Source organism: Rousettus aegyptiacus, unplaced genomic scaffold (assembly GCF_014176215.1).
Source record: "Rousettus aegyptiacus isolate mRouAeg1 unplaced genomic scaffold, mRouAeg1.p scaffold_m13_p_16, whole genome shotgun sequence".
Taxonomy (NCBI): Eukaryota; Metazoa; Chordata; class Mammalia; order Chiroptera; family Pteropodidae; genus Rousettus; species Rousettus aegyptiacus.
Window position 1 is genome coordinate 49,355,711 of NW_023416291.1, and position 19,369 is coordinate 49,375,079.

At 31.4% G+C, this 19,369-nt stretch overlaps 1 protein-coding gene and 1 pseudogene across 5 annotated transcripts in view; both read left to right on the plus strand.

Annotated features, from left to right (window-relative positions):
- Positions 1–19,369, plus strand: part of FSTL5 (follistatin like 5) — a 798,802-nt gene that overhangs the window by 466,538 nt on the left and 312,895 nt on the right. For all 5 annotated transcript variants that reach the window (XM_036233987.1, XM_036233990.1, XM_036233989.1 and 2 more), the window contains one exon: positions 14,202–14,450. In XM_036233987.1, coding sequence (XP_036089880.1) covers positions 14,202–14,450 — 249 coding nt within the window. The remainder of the gene's footprint in view (positions 1–14,201; positions 14,451–19,369) is intronic.
- On the plus strand, positions 11,987–12,105 carry LOC118612649 (annotated as a pseudogene).

Genomic DNA, 19,369 nt, shown 5'->3' on the forward strand with positions numbered 1-19,369 from the left:
AACTGTGAATAAATTTGTGTCATTAAGCCACCTAATTTGTGGTAATATGCTTTAGCATCAATAGGGAAGTATTATAAGCAGATAGAGGAAAAAGCTACAGATCACACTAAAAAACCAATAAGAAAAATGGCTAACTTCTCAACAAAAAGGAGGGTTATCAGAATATGATAGGTTAAAAGGTTAAATAAAAGGTTAAATAACCCTTTAAAAGGTTAAATAAAAAAATAAGTGAATGAAAATTCAATAATTAATTAAATTGTCTACCTAAAATTTAATTTCTAGCAAAGATATCCCTCAAAAATTGAAGATTAAAAAAAAAGCCTTTCAGAAAGAAACTTAAACAAATTCTTCAGCAGATCCGCACTATAAAGATTACTAAAACAATATTTTCACCTTAATAATTTTCTGTCTTTTTTTTGCAAGAACTACTTGAAATATATTCTTGTTTGCAGCCATAATCATCATTAGCTATTTATAATAAATTCAATGTGAAAGCAAGAAAAACACATATTATATATTAATAATTAATTTTGAGTAGAATAAATGCAAAAGTATTGGTATGAGAATTTATGTCTATTTATGTATTTTCTATATATTTATGCATATTTATATGGTTATATGACATCTATGCTAAAATGTTTTAACAGATTTGTTATCTATAGTTTAAAAAATAAAGTTAGCTTTTCGTTGGATGAAAACAAGTGAATTTTATCTTTCAGTGGAGCCTAAATTACTACGATGTGTTTAATGAACTTTTACAGGTAAATTTTTAAAGCAATACAAAGTAAGGCTCAGCAATCACATAAGTGTATCAGCAGAAATTAGTGTATGATTTTGTGATATGTATTGGAGAAAAATTTCTTAGACAGAAAGGCTAAAAGGTAATCCATTGGTCCTTGAGCATCCTTATGTATGCTCTATAATTCCGCATCCATTATGCATATTAAGTAGTAAGACATGAACCATTTTTCCTCACTTATATCCTATGTTCCTGGTGGTATGCGGAACTCAAGAAAGGTTACACGTATCTAAAGTAGAATATCAAAAATTATTTTCTCCATAGTTACATTAATATAATTTTTATTTATTTATTTTTATTTATGTCTTTGTAAGAACAGAAATCAACTCAAATTGTTTAAGTAGTAACAAGAACAAAAAGAATTGAGAATGGAGCTTGTCTCAGGAAACCATCCAAGGACATGATGTAGAAAGATACTTAACTGAAAAATGGGGATGGGAAACAGGATCCATAGAGTCATTATATGTCCAGATAGTATTTTCTTTTTCACTGTCTACTGCCTCAGCAGAAAGCTGTCCACATACAGCACGGATAAGTCCACATTCTCCAGGTCTGCGTGTTAGAATTCCTTGATCACAGATGGAAACTTACTTTTACTCCCAAATTAGAGCCAGAGAAAAGTCTAAACAAAAGAGTTTGGCTTGGGTATCCTTCCCTTCAGTAAATTAATTGTAGTCAAGGAGTGCACATCCTTTTTTGAGGCCTTTGTGAAATGTCACATTGTGTAGACCATATCATGTTATATATATACTAAAAACAAAACAAATCAACAACAAAATAAGTGATTTTCTACTTTATCTAGGCTTGGAACATTGATTCTTCTTTAAGAGTTCCAGCAAATGTAGAGCTCAAAATTCAAAGATTAGTTACAACTGTACATAAAAAATACAATTAGAAAACTTACTCCTCTTTCCAGAGGTATATACTAAAACACTAGCAGGCAAAGAAATGAAATGACATTACTTTCTACTTTGGGGATCCCGCCAAAGCTAATTCTAACATGATTAATAACCAGTGATGAGGATGTTTTTACTCACTGTTGTGAATTGGCAATTAAAAGTATTTTAAGTTTAAAATGAAAATAAAATCAAAGATTAAAGAATGGATCCTAGTCATTTAAACTGCTTGATTTTCTCAGGTCCTCTTCAAAATGATGGAGATTCAGTTACAATTAATATTTCAAAAACGCGCAACTAATTTAAACTCGCTCTCTGATTTCATCAAAATATCTGCCATTCAATAAATATTCCGTATTAGATAATTCAGTTTTCAAAGCACACCCACTTTAAGAGAGTAGCATAACATCGTAGTAGTAGTGCTTTGAGGCGGAGGACAGGAAAATGACCTTTCCTCTGCCCTATCTTCAGTATCCAGTGGCCTGCTAACTAACTGACAAAGACAGATTAAGAGGAGTAAAGGTTTATACATATGCATACTGTGCACAGTGGAGCTGACAAAAGTAGCTAGCTGGTTAAATGATTAAAGTTAGAAATTTATACACCTGGTATAAAAGGGAAAAGGAGAAGTGAAGAAAATGTTCTTTTAGGAAGATGGATGGGTTTTCAGGAGAACGAAATGGGGTTAAGAAAGTTTCTGTAATATTTGTCTATACAGGTGAATAGTCTTTCCATCTTCTTCAAGACTTTGTGGTAGGTTTATTTTTTATTTTTTTTCTTGGAAGTAAACCTGCCTTGAGGAACGAATTTATGGCATCCTCATTTCCCAAGAGTTACTGATTTGGGTCAGATAAAGGATGTTCAGAGAAGGCTTCTTCCACATCTGTTGAATCTCACATGTCTTCAGCTTAAAATAATTTTCATACCAACTCTGGGGTTCCCAGGAAGCCCCCACTGAAACTAACAAAAAACATAGTTAAAATATAAACTGAGGCATATTAATTTTTTAAAATTTATTTTAGTAAAAAATTAAATCTAATAGGGCAGTTCTAAAACAGAAGAGGAACACTCTACCACCAGGGTCCAAGGGGGAAAATTATATAAAGAGTGTGGAAGCAAAAGAAGAAAATTATTTGATTGCCTATAAAGACTGGTTGGCTGTTTGTGATTGGTTGTGTTTAGTGCGGTGATTTTTTAAATTTAACATTCGCAGGGCTTAGATTTTGAATCGTTCATGTAGTCTGCCACGCCATTAGAGCCACATTGGTATAATGGCCTCTTTATTTAATTAATTTTACAACATAAGTGATATAGATTCACTCACTAAAGTTCTATATCATTTAATAATTTTGTTAAAACTTTATATCTTCAGAAGCCATATTAATAGAAAGAAGTGGGTAAAGGACAGCAATTAATGGATTCGAAATTAATCACTTATGACAGAAAGTTCATAAGTCACCAGACAAAATTGGAGCATAAAATTTATAGATGTCCTTTTAAAAATAGGTTAATTCATTAATAAATTATACTGGTTTATAACTAGTTCTAACAAAAGAATCTGAAGTATGGTAAATAGTGTACAAAAATAAATATATAATAAATCTATAAAGAAACTATCATTCTATCCATATGTAATATTGGCAGCATTGATCAGAACAGGAAAAGATGATAAGCAAATTTTTTAAATTAAAATTATAATGTAAAAGTGGTATGAAATATTCTAAAAAATGTCTGTATCTCTCTTTGTCTCTGTTTATGGAATTGGGAAAGGAGAAATTGATGGGGATGAAATTCTCCCTCATATTAAGGCGGTCTAAAAATGACCGATTTCATTATTTGACTTAGGGTAGATTCTACAAAGGAAATATTCTAGATCTACACAGTATAGTGTAGACTCTGGAAAATAGTGTTAAGAGTTTCCACTCTTTGACTAATCAGAAAGCCTTCAGTCTTTTCTAGATTATTTAACAGCAAAGATAATTTTCACGAAATAGAGAATAAAGTTCGAAGAACAAAGAAAAACATTACCTGAAATAAATGCTGTGGAAATACAGGACTAGGCTAGTTTCCACAACTCTACCACAGAGTGTTTGAGCATTTTCTACCTTATTTTCCAGGTGTTAGCATCGTATCTAGGTTGCAGAGACACTTTTGTTACCTTATCTGTTTGATCCCAACATGGTTAAGCTCAGGAACAAACAGAGAAATAAGCAAGTGTATAGGAGGGAAAAAAAAAATTTCTCCCTTTAACTTTCTGTATTCTTGACTGAGACACTCCCCACCCTTGCACACACTCTGTAATAAGAGACATATCAATAGGAGAAAAACAAACAGAGTTTAATAATATGTGTACATCCTATACACATGGGAGAGACCTAGAAAAACTCAGCAATTCACTGAATGGCCCAAATCATTACCTTAAATACTATGTCCAGCTAAAAACAAAAAACGTTGGGCCAGTTATAAAACATATAACACATTTTCACAAAACACCTTTAGAAGTTAAGATCCATGTAGAGCTTAATTCACAAATAATTAATCTGATCTGTAGTGTAAATGGTCTGGACCCTAGAAGGACCAGGCAGGTTATAAAGAATTTTTTCCCCTTTTATTTGGCCAATGGCCCATACAAATAAAACTAAAATGATACAAATCAGTTACACAACAGTTAAAGATGTAGAGGTTATGATGGGGAAAATGCAACAGAAAACTTATAAGACTTCTGGAAATTGATGGAAGTAATATTCTTAACACATTGATAATTTGCTGTAATGTTTTTAAAAAGTGCCATTCGCTTTAATAAAAAAATCTTTAAAAAAACTTGAGCAGAATAAATGAGTACAAATTTATATTTAACCAAATCATGTTAAAATTACAAAAACAACGAGAACAACTTAAAAATAACAACTGTAATACTCTAAGCATGTTTCTCATCAGCATCAAAAGAAGTTAAAGTAAAATACTACTGATAGCTAGCCATAATAAAACTTCAGATGATATTTTGATCTCAACAATATTTAGTCTTCAAATCCATGAGCATTGAATATCTTTCTGTTTATACAGGTCATTAGAAATTTCTTTAAGCTATATGTTGCATTCTCCAATGTATAAAAGGTTTGTACCTTCTCAGTTAATTTTATCCATAGATACTTTATTTGGCATGCTATTGTGAATGGAATGGTCTTCATAATTTTTGTTTTTATTTTGGATTATTTACAGCTCGTTTATAAAAACACCACTGATTTTTCTTTTTATCGAATTTGTTGAATTTGTATATTAACTCGAAGTTTTTTCATAGGGTCTTTAGCATACTTATATATAAGATCATGTCATACGTAAATGAAAGATAGTTTTACTTTTTCATTAATTTAAGTATCTTTTATTCCCTTCCCAATGAGTCCCCCCACAATAGTTCTGTCTAGAACTTCAGTACAATTTTGAAGACTGGTGAATTTGGGCATCCATGGCTTGATTCTGATGTTGGGGGATACCTTTTGGTCATCAGCATTAGTTAGCAGTGTGTTTTCATAAATGGCCTTTATCAAGTTGAGGAAATTTTCTTCTATCTTAGTTTATAAAGTGTTTTTATCATGATAACATATTAGATTTTATCGATTTTTTTTTACATCAATTGAGATGATCTTTTCCCTTACCTTATTCTATTAATATGGTGAATTTTATTGATTGATTTTCATGTTGAAAAATCCATGAATTCCTGGAGCAAATTCCACTTGGTCATGGTGTATAATCCTCTCAATATTAGATTTGCTTTATTTTGTTAAAGACTTTTACATCTAGTCATAAGGGATATGGGTCTATAATTTCCTGTTCTTGTGATGACTTTTTCTGGATTTCATGTTAAAGTAATGCTGGTTTCCTAAAATGAGTTAGGATGTATTTTTTTCCTCTTCTACTTTGACAAGTTCAAGAAAAGTTGGGGATTTTTTTCTTAAATAATTTGCATATATAACCAGCAAATTCACTTGGCCTTGGGCATTTTTTTTGTGAGAGGACTTTGATTATTGATTCAATCTCTTGTTAGTTCAGTAATCTTTTTAATTTTAGTAAGATGGTAGTAATGACACAACCAGTAACTGATGGAGCTGCAAATGAGATTTTTTTTTTAAAGTTACTAGCTCTTTTATGACTAAGATTCCCTTGAAAATTTTTCCCAAATAAATATATTTCCAACCCTAAATATATATATATAAATATATATTTCTAACCTTCTAAATATACTTTTTTTCCCTCTTACAACACATTTACTCACATCTTCACCTATCATTTTATGTAGATGGCTGTTACCTTCAGATTCCTAGGCTTTCTACTAAGCTCAAGTTAAATTTCCAATTGTCTATAATACATGTCTACTATAGATTCCACTAGAATTATAAAACTCAGTATAAACAAAATCCGGGCAGAAAAATGTCATGGTTAATAGCTCAAACAGACATGGATTTGAAACCTGGCACCATCCCTTAGCAATTATGTGACCTAGGACATAAATAACCATTTGGAGCTAGCTCCTTTTTTGTTTGTAAAACAGGAAACAAATAGCATTTATTTCCAAGGACTGTTATAAATATTTAAGAAAAAATTTCTCAGTTAAATGCTTTAGTCAGTATATACACATGGTAGTAATTATTAGAGGGGAAAGTTGGTTTAAAGACGTTTTCTTATTCTTCTCCACGTAAGAGCTACCACACAAAGAACAAGCTACATAGAAAAAAAAATAGCTATATTGCTGCTGCATTTTATATAATTAAAAAATATATATGGTAAACAGTTATTTAAAACTAAACTGTTTGAGACGAGATACAGCAGGTCCCGCTAGCTCTCTTTTATTGTAACAGTAATAAGGATGGATTGCCTTACTCAATTAAGAAACTAACACTCTGAAACCACTTGTAAGGTTAATATAAAAAAAATAGTCAAGTTTTATGTTACGTGGAATATTGCTCTTCTGTCTTCCATGCTTTTCCTTTTACAACTAATTTTCATCTGTCAAAATCCTAACCATTTTTTTTAAATCTCTGATCAAACTTGACTTCTGTTAGGAAGCTTTTGTTAATTTTCTTCATAACAAATGTATTTTTCCTCTAAAATTCTTTGTAATTTTGTATCTCCTATATGATGTTTTTGTTATAAAATGTTTTGTTTTAATTATCTCATATCCCTAATAAAATATTAGGCAGTTTTCCTATTAAATTTTTAACTTAAATCTATTGGGATGACATTGATTAATAAAAGCATATAGGTTTCAAGTGTACAATTTAATAATACATCACCTGAATATAAGGCCTGTCTGAGCCTAAGCATGTGACATGTATCTTAGTATATTTTTCAGTATTTAGGTGATTACCTTTATATGGGAAGTTCTATAACATAATCTCTACATTTAAGAAGGAGATGATAGAGGAAAGAAACAAGAACAGTCACCAAGTTGTAAACACCATGAAATATCTGTTCAGTGAGATCCTGGGGCCCTGCAGCCTGAAAGACGTAATGAGAGACACCCCTGGAAATGAACTCCGATCTAAGTAAACTATGTTAGGATGTGGCGTGAGGTACCAGGCCATGAAATAACTTCTAAATTCACACCAAACTCATATTTGTCTTCCAACAATGTAAGGTAGAAAATGATATTATCATTTAAGCAAATTATACATGATCTAAAGCTCTGTGGAGAGAAGGTTATCATATAAAATAAAAACATTTCTAAAAATATAAAGTATCTCTTTACATATTGCAGTGTATTTTTTCCTTTGTTTTATTTCATTTTATAACTTGTAGAGAGTTTATCAATGATTTAAAACTAATCAAAAGCCAGGGATGAGAACACCAGAATCAAAACCTTGAGAAGGCTGAGAAAACTACTCATTTAAGCAATAACCTTAATAAAATAATATTTTTAAATAACTGAAAAAAAAACTTTCATTTGGTTAAGCAATGAATTAAGAATATTGATTTTATTTTGTGGAAAAATGAAAATTCCAAACATGCAGAAATCATAAACATGGAATAACTTAAAAATAAATTGGATTTTAAAAAGTGGAAAATGAACAGAGTGGTATAGGTCAAAAATGAAATATTTATAGAGCTACGGAATAGAGATAAGCTAATAAGAGCAAAGACCATGGTAAACAACTGATACTCTGCAGTGAACGTACCACATTGCCATATTTTTTTTTGGATATCGTGTTTTGTGTTTTTACATCCCATTACATCTACAAAACACTCATCTGTGTCCACTGCTTTGGTGGGAAGAAGAAAAGGAAGGCAAGTATTCTTGGGATGAAACTCATTCTATTTTCCATTTTATGCCTGTATAGTTTTGACTTCTCTAGGAAGCTCACGTAAGTGGTACATACTGTGTTTGTCCTTTCGTGACTGGCTTATGGAACTCTGCACTTTCTGCTTAGCTTTACTATGATGATGCTAAAAAACAGTTTTTCAATTAAAAACATTATAAAGAAGGCATTAAAAACATGTTCATAAAGAAAAACGATTTTCAAAAAAATGAAGCATATTAAAATAATTTATCGAAGTAGATTTTAAAATGAAAACTTTTATATTCTAAAAGCAATATTTTTCTTCTAACCGTCATTTATTCCCATGGTTGTAATGTCTCTCCCTCAATTCTCTGTTAGCCACATGATGGTCTGACTTGAACAATCAGCATTGTATTGAATCCCAAATTTGCGCTTCTGATACGATGTCTGACTTCCACTTAAACATTTTTATTTAAGTTTTAATATGTTTTATCATTGTGTGAAAATATCTACATTACTTGAGAATAATCTATCTACTGCTTTAGATTCTTCTTCAAAAATAAGATATTTTTTAAGTTTTGGATTTACTCCAAAGCCTGAAATATTTTAAACCTCACAGATGATTTAGCATATGTCTTTTATCTCATTGAATAGAAAGTGTAATTTTTTTTCTGTCTGCTAATTGATTTATTTTCTTATTTATTCTATGAATCAAGATCATTCATAGGAGAGAGTGACAGCTAACTATTAAGTGGCAGCTAAGCTACTAACAACTAACTAAAAAAGAAGAAGATGCATTTTTTCTCTAAATATTACTCAAAGCATTTGCAGAACTAAAAGATTTTAGAACAAATATTTTACTTTTAATAATCAAAGTAATCTAAAAAAAGAGTTAAATATGATATATTCACCTATGATCCATCACATTGTCTATCAATCAATCCACTAACGTGTCCATAATGTCAAAACATTTCCAGTTACTAATGGAAACTATTAGCAACTGAGATTTCTTTGGCTCCCATCCCATTTTTATGAAATAAATAAATCACACAGATGATGAAAGTATTTTTATCTGTTAATGTCTGTAACCATAAGTACTACTTCAAGTCCTCATTGGGCTTGAGATATTAAGTTAAAAGAGAAACCTTGGATCCTAGACGGGACATAGAAAGCATAAAATAAATGATTAGGAAAAAATCTTTCTGTACTTTCCTATCAGGGTCACAGGCTGGCGTTGGAAAGAGTTTTGAGAGTGTATCTTAAGCTCATTCTATGTTCTGTTGTCATCGTTAAGATGATCATACTGCAGTCGAAAACATCAAATAAGAAGTAACCATTGACATATTAATTAATGATCTCAAATCATCCCGCTTTTTGAAATGACATCAAAAGTCATCTGCACTGGGAAAAATTTATTTGCATTAAAAAGAAAATATCATGTCGAATAAAATTTGTTACACCTTTTTCATATTTACTTTTTAAAATAAATCTGATAGAGTTACATGAATGTGCTTGCCAAAGTCTAATGAATTGCTTGAAATAATGGGGAAGAAAGCTCCAAATTCACTGAACTACAGATGTGTGACGGTTCTACTTTCTTTCACACCAGACATACTTTCAGTAAAGCAGCCTTGTTTTGACCGACTTCACAAGGTAGTAGCAAGACATACATACTCCAGTCATTAAAGGCCATACTGTGTTCATACTGTGTTCCATCTTCTGCGGACATTGGAGACTGTACTTGAACTTCCACTTACCATGAAGTTCATGATGACCCAATGTGTTTTGTTAGAGTTTATAGTGTGCAACAAGAAGTTATATTTTGGATTTACTATAGTTTTACAGTTTTTCCATATGTGGGTAGCGAAATGCCGCAAAATTATTACACTTACTTCTAAATCAAAATATGTAACCATATAAATGTGAGGCTTATTTTTTGCAGATGAGGGAAATGCTTATACAGTAAATACTCTTGGAAATTTTGGATATCTTATATGGAAACACCCTTTTTAATACTCCTATAAATACATTCCTGTGGATTAAAACTAGAGTTGCCCAACATTGTTCTTTAGTACAGTTGGGGCTATTTCCAGAGTATGAAAATACTTAAATTAGATAATCATTAGAATATGATTGTTGAATGCAGGTGAAATTTAAATATTAAGCATTCTAGAGAAAGCTTACTAAATGTATGTCTCAGATATTAGCTCTTATTAGAAACTATGTTTTGCCAAATTTTCTTAACTAGAAAGATTGTTCGAAGGAGAGTAAATATAAAGATGAATAATTAGTTCCCCCTTATTTTGCCATTTGAATATCAGGCCTAAAACAATTGCAACCTGGTTGAGGCCAGACAAATCTGGAATAGAAAAGCAAAGACTATAATCTTGTTCTCTGACCAGAAATATGTTGTTCTTAACAAATCAAAGTTAAATAATACTCACATTTTGCTCTTTACTACTGTATATTGTTATGGGACATCTCAGATAGCTTTGTACTCTAAATCAACTACGTTTATTGCCACTCTAACCATTAGAGGTAATTAGCTCATCAAAATCTGGTTCTTCTCTCCCTCTGCTGTTAGTGTTTTAAATCCAGTCTCAGTCTGTTTCATACCCTGTCAATCCCTATATCAGCCTTCTGAACTACTAATCCATTCCTCGAACATAATCTTAGTTGTGATGTGATACATTGTCCATGAGGTCTTCCCCGATATTATTCATCTCCTTTGTGCCCCTAAACAAGCTCCCAAATCTTTGCCTCTCTACTTGGGCCCCCTCAAATCCTGTCTCATGCTCTTCGTGAGCCACTGGAAAAAGTGTCAATGACCACTCCTTTTGTCCATCCTGTAGCAATTAATATAGCACCTAGAACATAAAAATAATTACATTTTATTAATGTTTATTTCTATCTAGATCCACTTTATTTTAAGTACCTGTTTGATAAAGTGCATATAATATGAATCATTTGAAGAGAATTTCATCATGATTGAGAATCTGAAAAGAACATCTTTTAAAATTACATAAAATTACTTTTGCTTTATGATGGTGTCTTTAAATTTTTAATGTTTCAATGCTTTGTTTTCTATCTTTTCTTAGAGGAATTTTTATCAAGCTCTGATGTGCTTCTTCAATATATAGCCCTCCTGTGGGAACAAATGTTATTTTATCAAAGTAGAAGATATAAGGATATAAGTTCTTGATTAAAATTCATTTAATGTGTTATCAGACTGAATATACATAAAAGAAATATTTGACATGTAGATCAGATTAAATCGATTTAATCTCAGCTGAAACTTAAGCATTAGTCATGGATAATTACTATCGGAAAAGATATGTTCTAACTATTCATTTACATAATATGAGCTTTCTGGATTGTATATGAATTAATTAATTTTTTTAAAATTGTGGCAGCTACACACAACACACAGCTTCTAGTTAATGTAAAATAGTTCATTGACTTATACAAAATAGCCAATATCCTAAGACAAATCTCCAACTGGAGTATAGGAGTTAGGAGGAAAAATTTAAGAGAGAATCTGGGAAAGATACTCACCAACCTAGATATACTAGAAATGACCTCATTTTATGACAGAGCATTCCTCCCTGAAAAGAAAATTGTACTGATTTTATTAGCCAGATTAATTTGTGACTAAATGTAAAATGATCAGACTTTCTGGATAAACATTAAACTCATTCTTTGATAATAAAAAATAAATTAAAATTTTTCTCGCTAAATCTTAAACTTTTTATTTTATAGTAAGAAAATATTTGCTAGTAAGATAGTAAAAAAATAAAGGAACTGAGATATAAAATTACACAAGATAGAACTATGTGAGTCAAATTTCACTGTTAAAATAACAGCCTCGTTTTGTACTTTGTAAACATTAGATCAACAATGGCATGCGTAATAGTATAAGGATGAAAAGATTTTTCAAATGAAAATCAGTCAGGTATAACTGACATAATTTTGGACCTTCTTTTTAAATGTATAGCATTGAACATTAAAAAGCAATAATGATTTACAACCATGCCACCCTGAGCATGCCCGATCTCGACTGATCTCGGAAGCTAAGCAGGGTTGGGCTTGGTTAGTACGTGGATAGGATACTGCACAAGAATACCAGGTGCTGTAGGTGTAAATAATAATAATAATAATAAAAAGCAGTAATGTAAAAATAGGAAAACTTGCCCAGTGTCATATCCACCTCGCTAATCGTGTTAATTTTCCTATTTCTTTTTCTTATTTCTTCCTAATTCTTAACACTTACATTATTTTTATGGTTTTAATCATATCATGAACTTCTTTCCCACTTAAGAGCTTTAATATTTGTTTACCTACTATTTTTCTTTGTGTTATAGTTATTTTAATTATAAATTAGAATTTCATTAAGTTAAAGGCTCTAAAATGTGTTCCAGGAAGTAATGATATCATCATCACCTGTAAACAGCAATAACGATTCAGGGTTATACTTCAGATTTATAGAATTAGAAACTCTAGAGTAAATGGAGACAAAATTTATGCTTTAACAATTTCTCTAGGCCATCCTATTTCGTGCTAAACTTCAAGAACTACTTCATTAAATATATCTTCCAACTATTGAAAAGCTTTATTCAATAAATTATATTATGCTAAACTTTCTTTTAAATTTTATAGAATGTTTTATCAACAATTGAAATGTGGTATCAAAGATTACGACTATTTTAACATTGTTTTCAGCAAGATTTCTTCCAATTTATATTGCTAGTAAACATATAAATTAGCTTTTAAATTATACTGTTCATAGTGTTGGTCTTTTTTTGGTAATTTTAATTTTGCTAACTTTCATTTGGAAAACGTGCATATGTATGAAAAAAGTGCTGCATGGGTTTCCTTTAAAAAACAAATAAGATTGATTGTTTAAATACTTTTTCATTTGTGTATATCTGCAAATTAGTTTCTAAAAAGTAATACTGATAATCATAACTAATACTTGAATAGAGTTTTATATGTGCCAAGCCCTTTCATCTTGATAACCCTCTGAGGAGACACTTGTATTATTCCTGCTTCACAGATCAAGAAACTGAGTTACAGATGTGTTAGGGACCTATACAAGGTCCTGACGCTTGCAGCTGGTGGAGCTGTAATTTAAGCTCTGGATCAGAATCCACGTTCTTAATAGCTATAATGCAATTATGTACAGAGATGAGTTTATACTACCTAAAATCATTCCTGTAATTTAAGTTTTTAACTTCTCAAATCTTTTCTTCCTTTTTTGCAATATATAGGCATCATTGATGATAAATGTATATACACACATGATTCATCTATATATGTGTATATACATATTATATCTGTGTATATGAATATATATGTATAGCTCTCTATATATACTTATATACATATATAGTTTTTAGATATATGTGTGTGTATATATATAGTTTACTGACATATTTTATTTCCTAGTAAGATAAAGTTCTCAAAGGAGAAAAGCCAGTGCTACCTACAAAAAGCATAGGGATTAAAATTGTTTGATTTTAGTACAAAACTGCTGGATCGATCTAACTTTTCTTATGCCAGTGGATGAATAAGTAACAAGAAAATCAAACCATCTATGATTTATTAATTCAGTCGTGAAATTCATAAGTGATTGTCAAGTCGAAGAGGACAAACCAAGGAAGGATCAGCTATTGAGAAATTTTAAGACGCTATTTTTCACTCATATCTCCTCTTATTTCCTGTCTTATATACATACATTTCCTTTCTCCCATCCAGAATTCTGTTATTGTAAAAGCTGACATTTATTAAACATTGACTACATGCCAGGGATGTGCTTTCTGTGGATTATTAAAGGTAGTAATTTTTACAAATCTAGGAAATGGTCTATATACTATTATCTTCACATTATAGATGGGACAACTTGGCCCAGAGAAATGACATCAAAGGATATAAAGCTAGTAAATGATAGAACCAGAATTTGAGCTCGGGCATTTCGACTTTAGAGACCGACCTTGTCCGTAAAGACCACACCACTCACTGGGGAGGGAGAAGAGAGCTCAAGAAGAGGAGGGAGGGTAGGGAAGAATATTGAGGGTATATACGAAAAAGTTCATCTGCCGAGTTCCTTTTCCACTGAGCACAACAGCTGTACCCTGATCATACTATATTTCTCTTATGTTCTTTTGTTTGAAACTTTGACATGAAGGTATTATTTGGGCATATGAATCCAAACGATATTCTATTCTTTATCCTCAGGATTCCACATCCAGGATGGGCCTTTGGGATCTTGTGAAAATAAGTACTGTGGTTTGGGAAGGCACTGTGTTATCAGCAGAGAGACGGGTCAGGCAGAGTGTGCCTGCATGAACCTTTGCAAACGGCACTACAAACCTGTGTGTGGCTCTGATGGAGAATTCTACGAGAACCACTGTGAAGTGCACAGAGCTGCTTGCCTGAAGAAACAAAAGATTACCATTGTTCATAATGAAGACTGCTTCTTTAAAGGTAAGTGCAGGGTGAACCTAAAATGTCACCCTCCTCTGTTTTCTTATCAACTAGCGCCTTTAAGTTTAACCTCTGACACCATTTTTTATCAGCAAATGTTTGAAAGGAAGAGGGGGACAAAAATGAGCTTAATTATACCAATCAGCAGCAAAATGTATAGACGTTTACATGGAGACAATTCTGCATCTCAGTTATGAGAACGGAGCTGGCCAAAATATGACTCAAAATTTAATATAGCTTACAGCATTGTACCATATGGCTTCCCAATCATGCGGGTATCTTAGGGACAAAGGGTGGCTGGCCAAGGCAGTCGGCAGGCCAAATCCACCCAGTGACAATCACCCGGGGTGGGACTAGGAAACAGTGAGTGCCAAGCCCTGCTGTGATAACATCTCATTTCCTCCTGATTAAAAAGGATGCCCTTAGTTTGCACCACATAATTCAAATTATACGGAATCCATAAATGCCCGTCGAAATAACTATAAAGAACTCCTACTAAACTCAATTAGTCAATCTGAGATGACCATTATTTAAAATTTTAAGTATTGGTATTTACTTTCATAGGACTCAAAATCATTGGTCTTTGTTTATGAAAAAGTATTGCTGAATTAAATAATTTGACGAATTTTTTAATATGCTATATAAATAAATCATTGGACAGCTTTAAAGTCATTTATTGACTTAGAAACATACTTATTATTTGTTTACTTATTTATGCTAGAGAGACTATTTGCTCCTTAATAGTCATAACCAAACTAAAATTCTAAAGCATTAAATATATGGGACTTTCATTATGCTAATAGGTCCGTGATTGATCTACCTGATTTCTAATCTTTGGTCCCATGTCCCAATTTTTCAGAATATTCTTTTTCAAGTACACTTTCAAAACTTGTTTGATGTTTTAATTTTTAGCTTAAATTTATGCCTCAAATATGTTATTACATTTAAATTTGCTCACCAGTTAGGGTAAAATGACTGTTTAAAAAAATTGTCCTTTTTTAAACTTGATAGTATAAAGTATCATTTCCAAGGTGATAAAAAAAATGATACACAGAGATTTTCAATGACATGAATGCAATGCTGTGTAGTTATTTTGGCTACTAGAAGCTGTTTGATATAAGTAAAGTCAAATTATAAAAGTAGTTTCCTTATCAGAGAGAACTTCGTGTACCTCAAGTACATGCACAGAGAATTTTATATTAGATTCTCTTCCTTTATAGAGAGAATAGCAGCTACTTTGGTTTTAAGTTCAGTTCATTCCTCTCTCCTATCAAATCTTTTTATAAATAAGTAAAATTGATTCTATTAAAGCTCATAAAAGAGTATTTTTTCTGTCGTTTTGACCTACAATGGTATGGTGGAAGATTTTTGTTCTCCTAATGCATGTTATCATAAAATTTCGTAAATAATATAATAAGTCTTGCCCAGCAACACCAGGGAATTGTTTATGTGGAAATGCATGATATAAAATATCATGTGGGGAAGAAATCTGGTGTATTTAATGTTTTACTTTATTGCTGGATACTTAGGCATAAAGCGACTCAATATGTAAGTCAGCATGAGGACAGATGTACTGGCTAAGAATGTGACCTACCTTATGAGTTCCTAAACAATCGTTTTAAAACCTTTGTCCTTTAGGCTTATACTAAACATATTTATTGGGCTATGTTTGCTTCAAAATACTTTCTCATCATATATATATAGTTAAAATTCCATTTATAAATCATAGCGCATTTTCCAGAGTTGAAGGCCTGCATCGTTGTGATGATTAAATTAATTTTTGTGTTTGTGAATTATATTTTCTGTGGAATGTCAGTGATTTATATTGTTTCCGATAATGGCACACAGGAAGAGCCAAATCAAAATTTTAGATCCGAGAACTGCTAAAAACTTATGCTTAATAGTTTCAGGAAAAAATCAAAACAAACCAAATAAGAAGAATGTTTCCTTCTTAGAAAAAAAACATTTGCTACTTTTAGATTTAACAAGAGGCAATCATGAAAACCTTTGACTAGGAGTCAACAAAGGAGAAACTAACTACAGGCCAAGTTCAGGTTGCAGCTGGTCCTTGTAATTTTGTTGAAACAGCCACACCCACTTGTCTAGGGATTGTCCCTGGGGTCTGCATTACCAAAGGAGAGCGACAGTAAGAGTGGAACCTGCAAAGCCTAAGAAATGCTTTATCTAGAATTTTCCAAAAAATTGTTAACTTCTGCTTTAAAAGATTCCTAGTGCCTTAAAATTTTAAAAATATTTGCAGATCTTTACTATTCTGTATCTTCTTGGCTATGACGGTGAATGCCAGGACCAACGCATGAGGTAAAATTAAGCAAAACGCACGCACCCATGCACAAATTGGTACAAGTAAAATAGGAAATCTGAGTAAGATCACTGGACAGTATCAAAGCTCATATCCTGGTTATGATATTGTGCTATAGTTTCACAAAATGTTACCAATACTAGAAACTAGGTAAAAGGTACGTGGAGTCGCTCTGTGTCCTTTCTTATAACTGCACGTGACTCTAATTATCTCAAAATAAAATAGTATAATAAAAAAAAGTCTTGGAAAAATATTATCAAATACTTAAAATGTTTGTAAAGAAAGTAGGATTTGTATTATTCATTGGTTATTTGAACTTTAAGGTAAGTCTATGCGTTTCACATATTGAATTTATCGGATTTATTTTTGGCATTTATATTTGAACATTAAAATAGATTATATTTGTATAATCATGTATATTGATTGTTTTAAAAATAAGATTAGAGCCCAGGTTGAAAACATATATATCTATAATTATATTTATATCTCTACATATCTATATTTTAAGCATCTATAATTATCTGTCTTCCTATTATCTGTGTTAAATATTTAAATCCTTCTGTAGTATGCTCAGAATTTACTAGTACTTACTCTTAAATATAGACATAAATTCACTAAGAATTATCTTTATGATTTATGATTTGTGGAACTGGAGATAAAACACATAACATATCTATGAGTATAATATGTTTCTATTTCTATCTACATTTATCTGATTACAAAGAAACAAATATTGTAGTATTTGTTTAGTGGCATCGAATACTTTATGAGGATGCCTAACGTAGCATAAAAGTTTCTATTTCTATGTGATGCCTAGCTCTTTATTGTGATGACGGTTTTGCCTCCAAGTCATTTCTCATCCCTACTCTCACCCTCGAAGGGCTTGCTAACTGCTGCAGTCCATATCATTTATAACAGGTATAATTTCCTCTCGCCCAGACATCAGGTCTGTCTGTCATACAAAGCAGAATTTAGTTACTCAGGAGTATAGATGTTGGCTGGAGTAAGAAACTCAAGATATAACCTATGCCAAAATGAACAGGGAATTAAACCTTTTATGAGCAAGTCAATTGAATACGAACCCTTTTGCCATTTACTGTGCTGAGAATAAAACTGCCATTAAGGCAAATGTTCTGTACATTTAAATGTGTATCACAAACAATAACGACTTGGGAAATATGGTTTTTATGGCTATGTGTGTACTATTTGAATGAGATTTGACATTGTGTTCCTTTTCTTTGGTATAATCTAGAGAGACATTTATATTCCATTTTTTAATTGGTTCTTTCATCCAAACATTTTTCTTTCTTTCTTTTCTTTTTTTTTCTTTTTTTCTTTTTTCTTTTTTTTCCCCCTTTTTTACTTTTTTCTTTTTTTGCTGAAGTTGGGGCTTGTAGAACTTAGGCTAGAAAACTAGGCTGCCAATGATATTTTTATTTGTTTGTTCATTTGTTTGTTCATTCATGTTTTGTTTATGGGAAATGTTCAATTTTAAAAATGTATTTATTTTTATGATGATAACACTGGTTAATGAAATTCAGTAAGTTTTGAGTGTACGATTCAACAGTAAGGCATTGTGTGTTTGCCGCCCATAGATATTTTATAATACATCAGTAAATGCCATGTGCTAATCCACATGTGCTTTTAGATTGCTATGTTTTATTTTTTTGGAAAAGAACACCTTTGTAAAGTTTCTGTTTTGTGTGTAAACAGTCTTTTATGCCAATTCATGAAAAATAGTATATAAATTTGGTAAATGATCCCCAGATGTTTGTTTGTCTATTTTTTTGTTTTGTTGTTTTTTAGTCAGTATTAGCCAAACGGAACACTAAGGAGGTGGTGACATTAATAATTTGAACAACTATAATGTATTGTAACTATTTTAAGGCCAGAATCCTGACACTCAGAAGCTCTAATTCTTCTAAATGCATTCAGGACCCACAACTTCAGAACCTATTTGATTAATTCCTTTAATTTAGGTATATCTATATTAAATTTTTCGGAATTTGTTGATGTGAAATTACCTGAGTTGTGTTTTATTTTTACAACTCACTTCCCACTTAGCATTTTTCATTTTTTCAATTACAGTTGATATTTAATGTTAATTTATATTAGTAACAGGTATACAACATAGTGGTTAGACACATTTGTACAATTTGCTAAGTGATCCCCCCAATTAGTCTAGTACCTACCTAGCATCATACATAATTATTCAATACTGACTATATTCCCTATACTGTACATTACATCTTGTGACTATTTTGTAGCTACCAATTGTACCTCTTGATTCCTTTACCTTTTCACCCAGTTCTCCAGTATCCCTCTCATCTGGGAGCCATCGGTTTGTTCTTTTTATCTATGAATCCTTTTTTGTTTTGTGTGTTTATTTTGTTCTTTAGATTCCACATGTAAGTGAAATCCTGTGGTGTTTGTCTTTCTCTATCTGACTTATTTCACTTAACACATTTACTATTTAATCTAAGTTAATCGTATAGTTTTGTTGCTATTTTATTTTCTAATAAAAATGTGAAATACAGAATCCCATGTATTTCCCATTATGTAACATGTTTTAGGATTCATTGTAATGTGTACCCTCATA